The following is a 17375-nucleotide window of genomic DNA, read 5'->3' as shown; positions in this document are numbered from 1 at the left end:
ATGAATATGAGGCTTATTTAGAGCAGTGATTTTCAACACTGGTGTGCTGCAAAAATTTAAAACATGCAATAGCTGTCTGTTTAGTCAGGGGCACTGACCTCTTTTCCCTTAGATTGTCAAATAAAATAATGACAAAAGCCAACACAACAATAGCTGCCTGGCGTGAATGAATAAAAATTATAGCTATTTTTTTGTCAATTGATCGGCAAAAAATAGATTTTTTTTGGTGTGCTGCAGAATTTTAGTAACTAGTTTATGTGTGCCATGAGATGAAGAAGGTTGAAAATAGCTGATTTAGAGGCTACAGATCTTATTGAGGTAAGAGATCATATGACTTGGATAAGGATGGAGGCAGTAGATGTGGATGGGTTCCAGACATATTGAAGATGTAGAATAATCCAAACTTGGTGTTGAATTGATGTAGAGGGTAAGGCAAAGGGACATGTCATGATGAATCTATACTGTATTTCTGATGAGTGGGCCTTTACTCTTGTGTCTAACATACCGCCTCCTGTTTTAGTTCTAAGATATATAATTTTTATTTTTATTTGCAGCCTCCATAAAATTAGGAAATCAACTCACATGGCTGTTAAGGTGAAAAGCAAACCACCTGAGGGGAGATGAATCACATGGTTAATGGGCCAGGACAGCTTCCTCTCACCAGGCACTAGCATCTCTCTACTACATCATGTCATATCACTGTTGCCTGTGTTCACTGTCACATCATGGGCTTTTTGAGAGTAGAACTGCTTTTGTCTTGTGTGTGTCACCGACACTTAGTAATTTGGTTGGGGGATCTTCTCACTTGATGTACGCCCACTCTCGAGGTAGGCTTGGGTTAGAGATATATTAGATGTGATGTGAATAGTTCTCTCAAAACAGTCAAGAGCATTCCACCAAAAGCCAGCCTGAGTAAGCAACATCAGGACACCCTCCTTCTGAAATGAGCAGGAGACCATCAAAGGATGATGGCAATGGTAATGCAGAGGACAGAGGCGTTTTGCCTAACCTTGGCCCTTTAATATTTTCTTCCACTTTCTCAAATGCTATTTTTTAAAGATGTGCCCTTTCTAAACCTCCAATTCCTATCTTATATCTGCTTCCCACCTCTGGGGCTATGGGACAACCTTCCACCTGGGCAAGAACTTTAGGAGGGCTCCTTGACCTTTGTGGTAGAGTTAATCATATGACTTCATTGATTTTCTAAGGTGTGTAGATCCACCCCCAATCCCTAACATATAAATCAGACTTCAGGCTCTTTGAATTTTCTACTTTGAATCAGAAAATTCTGCTTTAAATACTGAGATCCTGCCCTGGCAGGTGTTGCTCAGGGGTTATAGTGTTGGCCTGAAAACCAAAGGGTCGCAGGTTCCATTCCCAGTCAAGGACATGTACTGGGTTGCAGGTTCAATCCCTGTCCCCAGTCCAGGCATTTGTGGGAGGCAACCAATTGATGTGTCTCTCTCACATATCTCCCTCTCCTCTCCTCTCCTCTCCTCTCCTCTCCTCTCCTCTCCTCTCCTCTCCTCTCCTCTCCTCTCCTCTCCCTTTCTCTCCCCTCCCATCCTCTCCTCCATCCCTTCTTCCCTTGAGCCCTCTCTCTTAAAAACAACAACAACACAAAACTGAGATCCCATCATAATCCAGGCTGAGTAGACAACCAGGAGGCCACCTAATCCATTGACTCCTTCTTACACTCTGAGTTCCATCTCAGGGCCCGGGTGAATGACCAGAAGGTTCTGCACTTGGACCACATCTGCACAGCCCTCTTTATAGTCCCCTGTTTGCCCTCAGCTTTTACTGATTGCTTTTTTATCGGCACTGCTCACATGTAAATCCTGGTTCAATGTTCTGGATCTTTCATTTACTTGCTGAGTGATCCTGGGCATCCCACTGAATGGGTTTCATCTCACTGTGCCTCAGCTTCCTTATTCATGGCAAAGTCTTCAACCATCTTGTATACAATGAGATGCTTCAATGGTTAGAAGATAGAAACCAGAGGAAGAACTAGTGAAGAAGCTTAGAAAATGGCTGGGGAGGAAGGAGAAACCCAGGAGAGTAGGAGTCAAGCAAAAAAAGTATTTCAGGAAGAATGGGCTGCTGATAAGTCAACCATATAAACCCAGGTCCAAACCCAGGTTTGGTTTCTTGGTAGCTGTGTGCCCTTGAGTCAGTTACTTAATTTCTTTGAGCTCAGTTTCCCTAACCTGCTTCATAGAGTTGTTGAAAACATGAAATGAAATGATGCATGAAAAGTGCTTAATCCAGTAATTACTCACAAAATGTTAGCTAGTTGAATTATTAGCTATGTTTTCAACTTATCAAGGCTGTAGCTTTGAGCTGAGGGGGAAAAAAAAAAGGTCTCTAAGCTGGGTTTATTCTGCTACCTAGCAACTGTGTATTTACATTTTCAACATCACTTCTTTATCCCTGATTACTTTAGCAAGCACTTTGTAAGCGCCCTGTTGTAATTCAGGACCACCTGTGAGGTGTACAGAACAATTCTATTTTCTCCTCAAGATATAGAGGCCTGGCATAAATTGTCAAAAGCAACTTCAGCTTTGCAGCTTTACTGAGGTCTCTTTGGAAGGGTATTGAGAAGCAATGCCTGGGCCAGCTCACAAAGGAAAGGCCTGTAGGTGATAAAACGCTGTCCCTCCTTATCTATCATGCAAACCTGAACCTATACAAATCAGGACAACATGAGGCCAGGTTCCAACAACATGCAAAGGCACATAACACTAGGATCACTCTAATTTCCTGGAAAGTGAATCTGATGAGGCTACAAATGTTAAGTCCCAAAAACAGATTCCACATCTCTGGCCATATGAGCTCAAAACAGAGCACCTTGTGCCTCAAACCCCCTTCTCTGAGCCCACCATGCCCCTTACACTTCGAAGCCTTTGTCACTTCCACCTGGGACAATCTTCCTCTTCAAATCAAAATCCATTTCCTTGCAAAGTACTCTGATCAGTGTTTCTGGGGCACTATACATGTCTTTTCTCTAATCACTAATCACATTAATTAAAACCAATCCACTTCCAAATCTCCTCTTGGAAGACAGTAATATTCCTGAAAGAAGACACTGTGTCTTATTTAACTTTAAAATTCCTACATTGCTTGGTATATAGTCAGCATTTGATGAATACTTAAAGGAACACCTCAGCTTCTCCCATAACCAGGAAACGAAAAATACAATTCAATTATAGAAGGATCTGTTTTGTGTAGAAATCAGATTGGTGGTCTACAGAAAATATTTTAAGACAAACCATTATTAACCAAAGTTTAGTCTTCTGCAGGAGACCATGAGACAAGGACTAGAGTGATCACAGCCCTCAATTCTAGGCCAGGTTATGCTAGTGACTCAATGAATGACCCTGAGAAAACTCAATTCTTCATCTTTAAGATGAGGAGTTGGATCAGATGGTGTCTAATGTAACTTTTTGGTTTTGATGATCTATGATATCCCTTTTCAAGTCTAATATTATTCTCTGAAACTTGTCTTCATTTAACTCCTTAGTGTTTGTGATGGATAATTTGTCAACTTTTTCAAGGCTACTTAAATTTCCATGTTTCACTTCTCAGCAATAAACAATCCCATTCAATATTGAGTTACCAGGAACTTAATAAGTGTGCCCTTTAATCTGTCAACCAAGTGGATGATCACAAAATATTCAATAACCCCTGTAAAATATTCGATAAAACTGGAGGCAGCGAGCTTGTAACATTCAATTCTTTTCCTAGATTCAATTTAATCCTGGAGCACCCAGAAAATATAATTGTCCCTGCAAACAGAATTTCGGGCATTAAAAAAAAAAATCATCTTCACAATGTTCTGTTGAAATCTTGGTTTCACTGTGTGACTCATGATTGCTTTTCCTTGTAAATTTCCACTCGTTCCACCCTGACTCTTAGGATGTTTGCTGTCAGACAAAAGGAGAGAAAGTTCCAGAGATGGTTGGGAGGGGACCTCTAGAGGGGACCTCACAGCTATCCACGGGCTTAGCATCCTTCAGGTCCTCAAGTGTCAATGTCTCCTCGGTGAATCTACTCCAAGAAAGGGGAGGTAGAGCCTTCCTCTCCCAGTGTGCCTGTCACTCTACTGTTGTCAGGACAACTTAGCACATGGAGAATCAGGGCTTTGGAAGCTGCCATCCTGGGGTTTACCATGTACTAGGATTCTCAAACTTGAACATGCGTCAGCATCACCTGGAAGGCTTATTACAAACAGTGAGCATGGGGTTTAGTAGGTTTGAGGTGAGGCCCAAAAATTTACTTCTAAAAAGTTCCCAGGTGATGCTGATGCTGCTCATCTGGGGACCACATTTTGAGAACCACAGCTTTGAGCAAATGACTCAACATCTGTGGACTTTGGTTTCTCCTCTATAAAATGGGAATAATACATCTGCCTTACAAAGGGAAGCATAGTGGAGTGGTCTTGGCTGTGGGCTTAGGGGTGTCAAACAGACCTGGGTTTAAGTTCCAGCTCAGCTATTTAAAGCTATAAAGTCTGGGGCAAGTTCCTCACTTTTTAAACCTCAGTTTCCTCACCTATAAATAATCAGGGACAATCATAACAGTTATTTAATCCTCCCAACATACTGATGAGATAAGATAATGCATATGAAACTCTCAGCTGGAAATGGGCTCATAATTAATGCTCAATAGACAATAATTGGTATTATGAACATTAATAATTATTACATTTTGAAGCCCCAAACTGGGAGGATTACGTGAGCTCACTGGCCGAAATAATCAGAAATCAAAAATATTTCAGTACGCTGGGATAACAGGGTCAAATCTCACAAGAAGATTCTGCTTGGATGAAATATAGAGTCCTTTTCTTGGGCCCTCAAATTCATCTTCCCCTGGGCTGAATGAGTCAGCCTTGTTGGGTAGATACGTGATAGACATTTGGAGGTTAATTCAAACATGAGCCTTGTATTCTAAACCCAGGTTTGGAATCCAGCAGGAGGGTAATGGCAGCTCTCTGAACTTCCAGCAATTAAGCCCCAAGTAGGGGGTCATATTTGTCTTGGACATAGACATAGGCCAAATGGAAACAGAGGTGTCATTCAAGATTTTGAGTAGATTGAAAAAGAGAAACGTATCCAGAAGAAGGCTGATGTGGGGACTGCTTAGCCTCAGGGAAGGACCTCCAGGGCATACAGGTGGCAGCAGTCCAACAGCTGGGAGAGGAGTGGGAGAGACAGGAAGAGAAAGACTGGCTTCATTATCCATGTGACACCAGAGGGCAGACAAGGGCCAGCATATGGTTGCTGACCAATACATACTTGTGTGCAAAACCAGGAATGAATGAATGGGAGTTACAAGAGAAGATTTTGGCTTAAAAGAACACAGAATTCATTACCAGAAGAATTGGAACCAAACATGGGTTTGGAGCTAGAAAATCTTAGTTTGAATGCCAGTTCCATCACTCATTCATCCATTCATTCATTAATTCATCCATCCAAACACATCTCAATGAGTATCAGGTGGGCCAGATCGTTGAGCAATGGCCAGCGTATGTACTGGTCACCAACCATGAAGGGCCCAGGAATTCATTCTGAGGACTTTAGCCTTGATTTACCTCAGGGGCAATGGGGAAGCACTGAAGGATTTTAAGCAAAAGAGTAAAAGGTTAAGTTGGGGTATTATGAGGATGGGACAGCAGAAATGTATTTAACTTCATTGAGCTTAGGTTTCCTTACTTATGACATCAAGACAGTAGCAATGTTTTGAAAATTAGAGAAAATATGTGAACAGCGCTTCGCAAAATGACTGCCCCAGAGGAGCTCCTGAACAAAGGGAAGGTGTCATTAGCAATCCTTAACATGGCGTGCTATCACATCCATCGTTTCTCCCGGGAAGGCCACAGTCAGACCAATCTTTCCAGAGACCCATTTCTGCAGCTGGCTCACCATCCTCCTGAAAGGGTTAAGGAATCTTCCTCCGGAGTTTGCCATCACCTCAGCCAATCCCCACTACATTGAAAAAGTCATGATCTGTCTTCTCCATTTGAATTGTTTTAGTTACATAACATGTTTCTAAAATAACCAGGTTAAAATCTTGCCTGGTGCTTCCCCCCGCCTGCTCCATCTCTGCCAAACCACTTCATGGGGTATAAGCTTGAACATTTCCATACCTGCCTGTAAGGAAACACTTTTATGTGGTCTGTGGGCTGAAAGACAGGTGGGGTATCAGGCATCAGGACCCACCCTCCTCAGCAGCAGCAAATATCTCCTAAGGCTACTGCGTGCGTGCTGCCTACCAGGTATATGTTCAGTCACACTGGAGGTACAAAGTCAGGGGAAGGGTCTGGTGGCTCTTAGTGCAGGCTGCTACTGCAGCCCCTGTTGGGCTCTGTCAAGATGCTCATTGCTGAACCATCTGTTTGCGTCGCTAGGCTGTGAGCTCTCTGTGGACAGGGGTCATTGCATGATCATCTCTCTGTCCACCTACAGGGCTTGGACCAGCTCAGGAATGCCCAAGGATGGGCCCATCGGTCTACAGTCCCAGCTTCTTAAGAAGCTGTTGTGACAATTCCCACAGACTCTGCCTGTGAGAGCATCCGATGCCCCAGGAGTTCAGGCTCTGAAGTGGACAGAGGAACCAAGGTAAAGCCCTGAGCTCCCAGCCAGCAAGGCTTTTCATCTTGATCTCCTTTCTCTCCGTCGCTAGCTTTGAGGAGGAGAGAAAGCTAAAGGGGAGAGGAAAGACAAAGGCACTTGGTGTTGAAAGTAAAACATGTGCTTTGGGGTCCAGACCTCACTATCTCTTCATCATGTGAATCAAGGAAGGTCTTTTAATGTCTCAGGGCACCAGTTTTCTCAACTGTAGACTGGGGCTAATAACAAACATACCAGTTGTACAGGGTTCCTGTGAAAATGGACTAAGATGCCATATTTGAACATGCTGATCTCAGAGCCTGGCACCTCGTGGGGATCTGATTGGCTCTATGCCAGGGCCTGCCCCAGGCCTCCATGTAGGACACAGCTGTGGCCGCGGCTTCTGCCCACATGGTTGAAAAACTGGCTGACCATCGGGAGAGAAGTGGCGCTGAGCTCGCTCCCAGCCTCAGTGGCCCCACTCAGTGAGACCTGTGAGCGGTGGGCTGCCATTGATGGTACAGGAGAAGCCAGATACTGCTATTTGGCTTCCGATCCCATCCGTACTCTTTATGTGTGCAACTCTGAGCTTATTTACTTCAATTCTTTGAAACTACGTTTCCTCATTTAGAAGATGGTGATATTATTTAATTGTGGGGTTCCTAGGAGACTTAAGACTGGGGTTTGTATAAAGCATGAGATCTAGTAAGTGCCAATAACAGTTAACTTCCTCTCTGGGCTTTCACTACTAGGAAGCTCAGAGGCAAATTGGAATTTGAAAGTTACCAGCTTGCATCTTTAGTTTACTTTTTTAACATAATAAATTCCATTTTAATATAACCTGTCTTTGACCTTCTTGTCTTCATTTATGTTTTCCCGATCCTGATTATTTATTTCTCTAACAGCTGTCTTATTTTAGGTACTTTGATAGGATATTTCCCCAAATTCTTTGCAGAACTAGGCAGAGAGCACCTAACTGATATCAGGAGAGATGGATCCTCACTATGACTGTGCAAATGCCCGTGTGATGTGGGGCATAGAGTCCCTCTGAACCTCAGTTTTCTCATCTGTAGAATGAGGGTAATAACAAACCTGCTAGCTAGCTCTTGTACAAGAATAGGATCTATCACTCCTTTGCAAAATTACTTTCATAAACTATGAAAAACTTGTAAGAGAAAACATTTATTCTTTGTAAAATGATGCCCCATTTTACTTATTTTTGCAATAATCCCCGTCCCCAAACTGTGCCTGAGACTCATGGCACAGGGACAGGCATATATTAAGTGCTGAGAAATGACCATTGAATCTCACTTCCAAGGCAAGGCCTCAGCCATGCCCATTTCCTTACTCAGCAGAGAGCTTGAAGGCCCAGTGCCTGACCCTTTTTTGACCTGGATTGTCTTCACCCACCAGAGATGGAACCACTCCACAGAATGAAAGCATAAAAATAAAGACAGAGTTAACTAACGGTACCCAATGAGGAAGTGAGTCTGTCAAATGCCATATGGGAAAGGCAGGCAACCAAAGTCCCTATAATAGGGATTCAACAGGGATTTGTTTTGAAGCATTCTGACTTGGCCTGAAAATGAACAAGGAGAAGATGACACCATGAATAAACGATATAAAGATGAAGATCTAAGCAGGGATCTAAGAAGAAAGCCCCAGAAAAAAGACCCAGGAAACAACCCCAGTGAGTGAAAGATGTCAGAAAAAACAACAACAACCAGGCACACAGGGCAATAAGATCAAAATCAGATTATTTGATTAAAGCCAACATTTCTTTAAATTGAAAACAATGCACATTGTTTGTCCTTGAAATATGACATGCACTCCTTTTTTCAAGAATGTCAAAGCAATGGCCCATACCCGACAAAGCCGCATCACCCAAGCCACCCAAATTTGGGGGGCTTGAGTGAATGGATGTTGCAGAACTTAGCATAGCAGTGACTTGGACTAGAAAACCCCAGAAAATAAACCTTTGCATGGAAAAGCAGAGTTTGAATTAGGTCAGGGCCCACCTGTTCAATAATGAAATAATTGCTCGAGGCACATTCATCTGTAATCTTTTCCAATGTGACATCTATTCTTGTGCTCTGCTTCTCTCAATGTTTCCTCAACATTTGCAAGTAATCCTAGGGCCTCCTAAAGACACTGCCACAGAAGCAGTCACTTCCCTAATGCCTCAAAAATAGATTCAATTTTATATACAGCAGGGTGATTTCAGAAGCAATTTCAACATCTCCAGTGTAAGCATTACTTATATATTTTTTCTCCCTCAAATCTTATTCCAGTGGTTCCACAAGGCACTTGGAAAGGTACCGGATGCATTCCAGGGCACTGAGAAGAAACCCAGAGCATGTTTGTGGCTATAGCCTGAGGACAGTAGATGCATAGATTAAATCCTAACATGTTGATTTATTCAAACAAATGCAACATTTCTTAATAATTGAGTATAGTGTCAATTGAAATTTGTTTTTCCTGTCTTTTTAAAAAGCAGTATCATTAAAATGAATGTATATACATATATGTCTCTGTGTGAGTATATATAAAACATACATATCAGTCATCTGGAAATAGTGTCTCTGGACTTTAAAATATCTGATTAGATTCTGTACAGTATGCTGCCTGTTCCTCTCTGGCTGGCTAATCCACCTCAGTCTTAGGTGCTTTCTTCTTAAGAGTCTAAGTTTTGGCCCATGAGGAAGAGGGTGATGATGTTTCCCCTTAAAATCTAAGAAATCGGCGTTACCCAGGTTTTTATTTCAGGTCAGAAAGCTTCAGGCCACATACCTACAACTTTGAGGTCACAATGATTGTCATGGGTCTTTGACCATAATTTATTTGTCATTCAGAGTTCTCCAAGGACGTTCTTATAAGTGCAAAAAAAGTGTGCACAGGAGACTGGCCTGTAGAGGAAAGGTTTTGGGCAAACGGGTGGCATTCGGTCAGTATTTGTCATCAGCTAGACTTGCCCCTGGGCCAAAAGCAGGAAAGTCAGTGACAAGTTAATACAGCCAGTGCCTGGGGGGATCAGTAAGGAAACACCAAGCCCATTTCCTTGCTCATCCCTTCTTTCCCTCTCCTGGCCCATGCCAATATCCCCCTTTCCCAGACCCCAGGGAATGTATGAGTCCCAGCAATTCATCTTGGTTGAGAATGGAAAAGGACTGGCTTCATGGTTCGGCAGACCAGAAACTTGCTCTGCACTCTGAGAAAAATGAAAGCTAAGTATTTGTTCATGAAATAATCACTATGTGCCATTAGACTTTGTCTTTAAAGCCATTACTCAAGTATAAGAAGTGCTCAGACTGAGCTATATCAATAATGGTCAGAGTGACAGCATGTGTCTATTGATAGAAGGCAAGGAGATACGCACGAAATCACCTATGTTGTATTTTTGCCAACATGTTTAACCTGAATGTAATCATGATGAAAAAATCAGATAAATCTTAATTGGGGAATACTCTATGGGACAACTGGTCTACCCTTAAAAAAATGTCAGCATCCTGAAAGATAAAATACAGGTGGGAGGGCTATTCTAGATGACAGGGGCTGAAGAGACATGATGACCAATCTAATTGATCACTTTTATTGGATTAAAATAATAATAATGATGATAATAATAATAAATATTATGGCCGTTGAGGAAATTCAACTATGGGCTGGTATATTAGGTATTGAAATAAGGTTACATTTCTTGGGTTGGATAAGTTCATTGTGGTTATGTTGAAGAGCTGTCCTAGTTCTTAGGAAACACACTGAATTCTCTGGAGGTAGAGTGTCATGATGTCTTCAACTTATTTCTAAATGGTTCAGAAAAAAATATATGGAGAGAGAGAGGGAGCGTGCAAATATCATAAATATGAGCAACTTGTGAATCAAGACAAAGGCTATAAGAGTATTCATATTACTGCCCCCCCACAACCTTTTTATATGGTTTTTATAAGTTTAAAACAAATCTCTCTTTCCCAAAGCAGCACATCAATATTTGAAAAAGCCATTTCTGCCATTGAAGTTCAGTATTCTTAACCAGGGTCCCTATAGAACTCCCTGAGTGGCTTTTACCAAACCCACATCCCTCCTTACTCCTCATCCCTGCCCTATCCCTCATTCCCTCTATACACCTCTTCCTTCAGGAGATTTTGATTCAGTGGGTGAGGCCTGGAGCCCAGATATGCGTATTTTGAAAACTGCCTTGGATGGGTTGGTTCTGGGCTGCACAGGAGGTTAAGAACAATGGGTCTAAGTTACCCTCAGATCCTGGGTCCATCAGGAACTAGTGGTGAAACTCAAGGGTAGGTCAGCACAACACAATGAGCCTTGGAGACCTTTTCTATAAAATGGGAACAATAACACTGGCTGTGGTGAGGAGGAGGGCAGTCAGTAAACATTTGCTTCTTTTCTTTTTTCATCTTTTCATAGATCTGAATCATCCCAAACTGATCACATCCAAAGTGATTTTTACAAAATATGGTTTCTTCCATTTGTCATTGACACAGCGTGTGGAGGTCATCTGTCCATGCTCACATTCCTTTAGATTTCCTGCATTCCAATAAACCCAGAAAAAAAACAAAAAACTGGCTGACAGAAAGATCCGAACAAAAGTCAGTTCTCTCGAGTCTGATCACCAAGGTGACTTTAGGTCACCAGTCTGGAGGATGCCCTTTGGAGGGGGGCCAACCCCGAAATCTCAGCCATTTCTATTGGCTCAGTGTCTTGTATTAACTCTGCATGAGGACTCAGATGCTCCTGACTAAATGCCACTTGGAACATTGGCTGGAGCTTGGAACTGGCTAAGGTTTGGAAGGCATAGCTTCCAGGTCTGAATATGCTACTCATCAGCGCTGGGACTTGAGAGAAGTTGCTTCTCTAAGCCTCATTTTCCTAAGCATTCAAAATAGATACAGTAATAATCCAAGACTCATCTACCTTATGTGGTTTATATCAAATGTTGTTTTAAAAGTGTAAGATACTCAATTCAATATGGCACATTTTTCTCCGTAAGTGCATAACCATGTCTTGCTCCTCCTTTTTTTTTTTTTTTACTATTATTATTAGTTTTAACCTGTCTTTATTTATGCCACAAGCAGTTAAAATGGCTGCCCCCATTTTAAGGAAATTCTTAAATTCTCCTTTTCACTCCAGGATGGGTGGTCCCAACTTTTTCCCTGGAGGACTTTCATCCTGGGCCGTCCCAGGGAAGCACCCCAACCCCATGCCCTGCAGCACCTGACCACTGTGAGGGGTCCACAGCAGAGGTACCAGGGTCAAGCAGGACCACAGATATTCCCTTCCCTTGTGTGGGCTCAACTTACTGAATCCGTTAACATCCTGAGAGCTGGAGGAGAAGCCTTCATCATTGCGGCTGGTGCTGAGCTTGGTGGTGGGTTTGTCGGTCGAGGCCACAGGCCCCATTTCCCTCTGGGCTCCGCTCTGTGTCTCCTTCTGCTTCTTGGCCAGCTTCCTTTGGGACATGTGCAAGGGAAAAAATCACAGTCAGATGGTGCCAGTTGCACTGAGAAGACCAGATTGCTCTCCTTCCCCACCCATCATCCTCAACCACAAACCTGGTTCAGTCTCCAGCAACAGAGTCAAGGTGAGTCCTCCAGTGTCAAGGTGGAATAAACCTAAATCCTTCTAAAACCATTAGTGGCTTCTATTTATTCAGAAATATGATATGCATCCTGCCTCATCCCCTACTATGGTGTGTTCTTGGAACAGGATGAGCTTAGAACAGGAATTCGGTGAAACTAGCAAGATGCTTCCCTTACTCTCCTGTCAAAGGCATGAGAGGCCAGATTGATCTTTCTGTTCCCATGGCTCTGAATGAGATTTAAATGGAGTCTGACCTTTCTCAGGAATTGAGCACATGAAATAACTAAGAAAACAATGGTAGATTGAAGTAGGGGTTGGTGGTTGGCAGTGGGTGAGGGTGCAGTTTAGGTAGTCTTGTAGCTCAAAAGGAGAAAAGTTAAAGCTAAACTTGATGTATAGATTTTTACTTAGGCATAACAGACTCTCAGAACCAGATGGGCATTTATGATAACCCTAGTTTAGAGCAGTGCTTTCAAACTCTGCTATAAATTGGAATCATCTGGAGAGCTGAACACACACACACACACAGGCCCAAGCTCATGGAGGTAGGACAGTGCCTGGACCTTTGCATGGCCACCAAGTTCCCCAGGTTATTCTGCCACTGCCCATTGAAGGTTAAATCCATTAGTTTTAACATCAGGCAGACCTGGTTCATACCCTACCTCTACCACCTGGCAGCTGCATGACCCAGGGCAAATTCCTTAACCTCTATGCCAGTAAACTCTTCCTCTGTGTACTGTGGCAAATAACAGAACAAGCCTCAAAGGGTTGTGAGAATTAAAAGAGACAATGTGTGAAACACATATAGCATAGTGAACACCCAACACAGCTGCTATGCTTGTTTTAACATCATCGCCACTGGACCAACTACATTCCAATGTTTGAATCCCCCTCCAACAGCCCCACTGTGAAATCCCCAAGTTATATCAAATGATGAAGACTTTGACACCTCAATAAAATGCTAAAGGGTTAAAAGTTGTTCTCCACATGGATTTGAAATCTATTTCCCTTAAGTTTTAACTGATTTGTCTTAGATCTATCATCAGAGATGTAAAAATATGACTAAGCCCTCTTGCATATGACAGCTCTTCAAATGTGTCTGAAAGGCAGCATGGTCCCTCTGGGTTTTCCCAACATTTATGCACCTAAATTATGAAGTTATTATGTTCCTTCCTATGATATGAAAGGCTATAGGTAAAATCTTGAGAGTAAATTCTCCCAGTTGTCTTCCTTCATTTGTCACAGAACTTGGTTTCAAATTCAATCTTGGTCACTCCTATCTCAACGAGAGAAGAACAGATTTCCCAGAGAAGTCAAATTTAGTGCCATATAAGAAATAATTATTCAAAGTTGAGCCCTCCTGATTATGAAATAGGCCGTTTCAAGAGGTAATGATCTCTCTGTCAGAAGAGGTATTAAATGAAAGGATAAACCTGGACTTAGAGATGTTTGAGAGCAATTCGTCTAGGATCAATTCTAGTCGGACACTATGCTAGCATCCTCCTTTGCATGGGCTCCTTGACCTAGGTGTAGATCACACAGAAGAATGACCGATGGTACACTTAAATGAGTGTAACTTGAGAAGAGTTTATACAGGGGTGGGGAACCTTTTTTCTGCCAAGGGCCGTTTGGATATTTATAATATCATACTTGGGCCATACAAAATTGTCAACTTAAAATTAGCCTCTATATTTGGTCAAACTTTCATTAACTCATCCCTAATGCCTTGGCAGGGCCAGACCAAATGATTCCTCGAGCCTTATATGTTTCATGGGCTGGATGTTCCCTATCACTGGCATAGAAGAACCACCAACAAAGGTGAGATGGGTGTAGGGGAACCCAAGGTATATGACTGAAGAGCTGTCTGCCACTTGTGTGTCCAGAAGGAAAGGGGAGGAAGCAGTCAACAGAACCCAAAAGGAGAGAGGCCATTGCATAGAAGTGGCCTTCTCTTGAAGGAGCCAGCTAATCCTGAACCAGAGGCATCAATGGCCTGGCTACCTCCTCTCCTCTCCCCTGACCTCCTACAGTGGCTCTCATTAGCTGAGCCCAAAGAGAAGCCAGTGGCATGGAGTCCTTACGAATCCAGTTCTGAAAACAGAGAGCAGAGTGGAGAAGCATGGAGAGTGGATCTGCACCAGGAAATCCCCACCCAGAGAAAAAGACAGGTGTGAAAAAGAAGGCTGAATTGAAGCTTGGAGCCACAGCTACCTCCCTCCTTTGGCCACAGTTTGTATACAGATGCAGTCTAAAATGGAATTCTTTATCTTTTCTTTCCACCCATTGGTCTGGGGAAAGCTGGGCACTCAGGGGTAGAAATGCATCTTTCTTACAATGCTTTGGCCCCAAGCATACTGTTCTCCTAGTGAAACTATTCCAGGCAGAGAGAAAAACAACAGGCAAGGAAGCATTGGGTCAGTTTTTCTCACCATCCACAGGCAATCAGACAGGGAGCGGGGAACGCCAACGAAAGAAAAATGAGCAATTCTGCTACTGATGACATTTTGAAGCTTTATTCTTCATTTATTATCAAAAAGGAATATGTTTAAAAATGTATATGTGACCTTCTTAATCATAAATTTGAAAAGATATACATCACATCCTTTGCCTCTACTCGAGCTTTGCTCACATCGCCCCAGGAGGAAATAAAAGGAAACTTGATAAGAAAGCAAACTTTAAAACTATAAATGAGTATGTATTGGAGTCTTTGATATTTCCTTGGGGGCAGAACTCCTAACCAATCTCATTCCATTCAGGGTAAAATAATATAGAGAGAGCTGTCTTTGGCACAAATCATTGCTTTCCAAAGGGATAATGTTAATAAAAAACAGCCTCGCTGCTTCTATGAAAAATGGCATTTTGCAGAAATGTTTGGGCAGCTCTGAACACCTGGATAAATATATGAAACACTGAGCCTCTCCAAAACATGTATTTAAAAACTGGACAACTGAGTTGTAAAAACTGACATATGACATCCCTAGTACTTAGTAGTTCATGGTTAATGCTACCTGTTCATGATGATGATGATGCTCTATAATAATTTAAAAAGGTATAGACAGGTGTGTCAGCAACAGGTACACATGCTACAAAGTAGAAATGGAGGGAATACAGAAGGAAATAAAACATAAAATCACAGTTTGGGGACCTAACTTTATCAGAATTCAAATTTTAAGTATTAAAAATCTTCTTGGTAATAAAGAAAAAATGATATCCTTTCCTATTGCCATAGAGTTTAATTGATTCCCCTCCCTTTTAAGAGAAGGGAAAATCCAAACCAGTGAGGAGGCCATATGAGACCTTCAGGCTGTGGCTCCAAGCTTCAATTCAGCCTTCTTTTTCACACCTGTCTCCTTTTTAGGAAACACCAATTACTCATCTCCCTTCTGCACCTATTCCTCAATACTCCGTTTCCTAAACATGCCCCCATTCTTCTCCACTGGCCACCACCTCTTCATCCTGCAAGGCTCAATGGCATTCCAGGGTCATATCTTGTTGAGATTTCCCCTAAACATATTTGCTCTTTTCTCTGCTTGGTTGACTCAGCCATTCAACTAGTATTTATTGAGCACCTACATGTGCCAATCTCTGCTAGATGGAAGGAGGTCACAATGACAAATCACTACACATAACTTTGACCTTCACAGAACAGAGATGAATGGCAAAGACAGGCACTAAACCAAGAATACAGAACAAATATAAAATCACAAAGGTGTTAAAAGCCAAGGAGGAGAAACACATGAAGCTCCGAGAGACCTAATAGCTGGTTTGCGTCCTGGCAGGAGATCAAGCAAGGCCTTGTTGCCATGTCAGTCTAAGCACTTGACTAGTCCACACGCAGTGCTTCAACTCTCCCGCCCACCAGGGCAAGAACCTCTTAAATGAAGGGCTTTTGACTTCTTGCACCTACTCTAGTTTCTTGCTGAGCGGCTGTACCATAACTGGTGCTCAACAAATTTGTTGCACAAATTTATACTTAAAACCCTACAATCTGAAGTGTAGAAAGATTGTCATCCTACTCTGACTGCAAATTATAACCACTTAGAAAAATACACATACAAGAAAAAAGGAAGAAAAACCTGCATGAAATTATTTTGTGACCTGGAATATTTATACTTATGAATATTTTTGGCTAATAACTTAGCATTTCCTTCCTGTGGTTGTCAACAGAACTCTTGGGATGCTCGAGGAATTAATGGAATGTTCACAGAAGTCAGAGATTTCCCCCTCCTCAGAGCCTGCAGGAGAGCCACAGCTATAGATGTAAAACAAAAAGCAAAAAACAAAAACCTCATAAGATAGTCACGTGATACAGGGAATGGTCCTATAACTTATGGAATCCTCATATCCTTTCAGACTCACTTATTTGTGACTTCACAAACTTGGAATTTTCTTTTTCTCCTTGTTCTGAAATTCTTGCCAACTGGATCACACAATTTCACCAGCAGGGGGTACCAAAAGCTGGTGGAAAGAGAGCCTGCAGAAGCCTACGTATTCCTCTGCAGGTGCATTTCTAGAGCTGGGGAATGTTTTAAGACGCAGTAATCTGAAGTTTACTGCTTCTGACAGGTGGGGACGGTGTGACATGGCTGAAGCTCTTGACATTCTTTGTTCTAACAGATCACTCCCGGGTCTCTCCGACCTTTGCTTGTTAGCTGAGTGAGGGCAGGTGGCAGGGCTGTGCCTGAGCTGGCCTGTGAGTCCTGTGGTTTATACTGAGCACCACTCTTTCTAAGGGAGAGCGGCAGGTGGGATGGCTCAGGGAGGGGCCTCAGGGCTGTGAAGGGTTCTGAAGTCATGCTATGAGAGGAGCAGTGGCCGAAACAGACATGCTTTTCATGGAGAGGGAATATTCAGGAAGGTTCTCTTCACACATCTGACTTCTGGCACCGGGTGGCCCCAGGGGGCAGAATTAGAATCAGGTTGGCTTGACAACAGGAAGACATTTCTAGCAAAGTAGAACTATGTGGGTCTCTTTTGCAAGTGCCTAATGCCTGAATTGCCCTTGCCATTTGTTCCCCTTTGGCAACCGTCTCTTTATCTTTTAAGATCCAGCCCAAATTTCCCCAATTCTTAGAAGTCATCGTCCGCTTCCCAACATCTTTAGTTTCTTCCCCTTTGCACATTAAGTTGTTGGAAAAATATTTAATGAGCACCTACTTTGTACCAGGGGCT

General features: G+C 42.5%; 1 protein-coding gene across 6 annotated transcripts in view; it reads right to left on the bottom strand.

Moving 5' to 3' along the window:
- The window catches only part of PTPRT (protein tyrosine phosphatase receptor type T), a 932116-nt gene that overhangs the window by 99647 nt on the left and 815094 nt on the right, over positions 1–17375 (bottom strand). For all 6 annotated transcript variants that reach the window (XM_079783687.1, XM_079783689.1, XM_079783688.1 and 3 more), the window contains one exon: positions 11924–12072. In XM_079783687.1, the coding sequence (XP_079639813.1) occupies positions 11924–12072 (149 nt within the window). The remainder of the gene's footprint in view (positions 1–11923; positions 12073–17375) is intronic.

The sequence above is a fragment of the Cnephaeus nilssonii genome (assembly GCF_951640355.1).
Source record: "Cnephaeus nilssonii genome assembly, chromosome: 11".
Classification (NCBI taxonomy): domain Eukaryota; kingdom Metazoa; phylum Chordata; class Mammalia; order Chiroptera; family Vespertilionidae; genus Cnephaeus; species Cnephaeus nilssonii.
The sequence above is the reverse complement of the archived record's forward strand: the minus strand, read 5'-3'. Positions and strand labels throughout refer to the sequence as shown.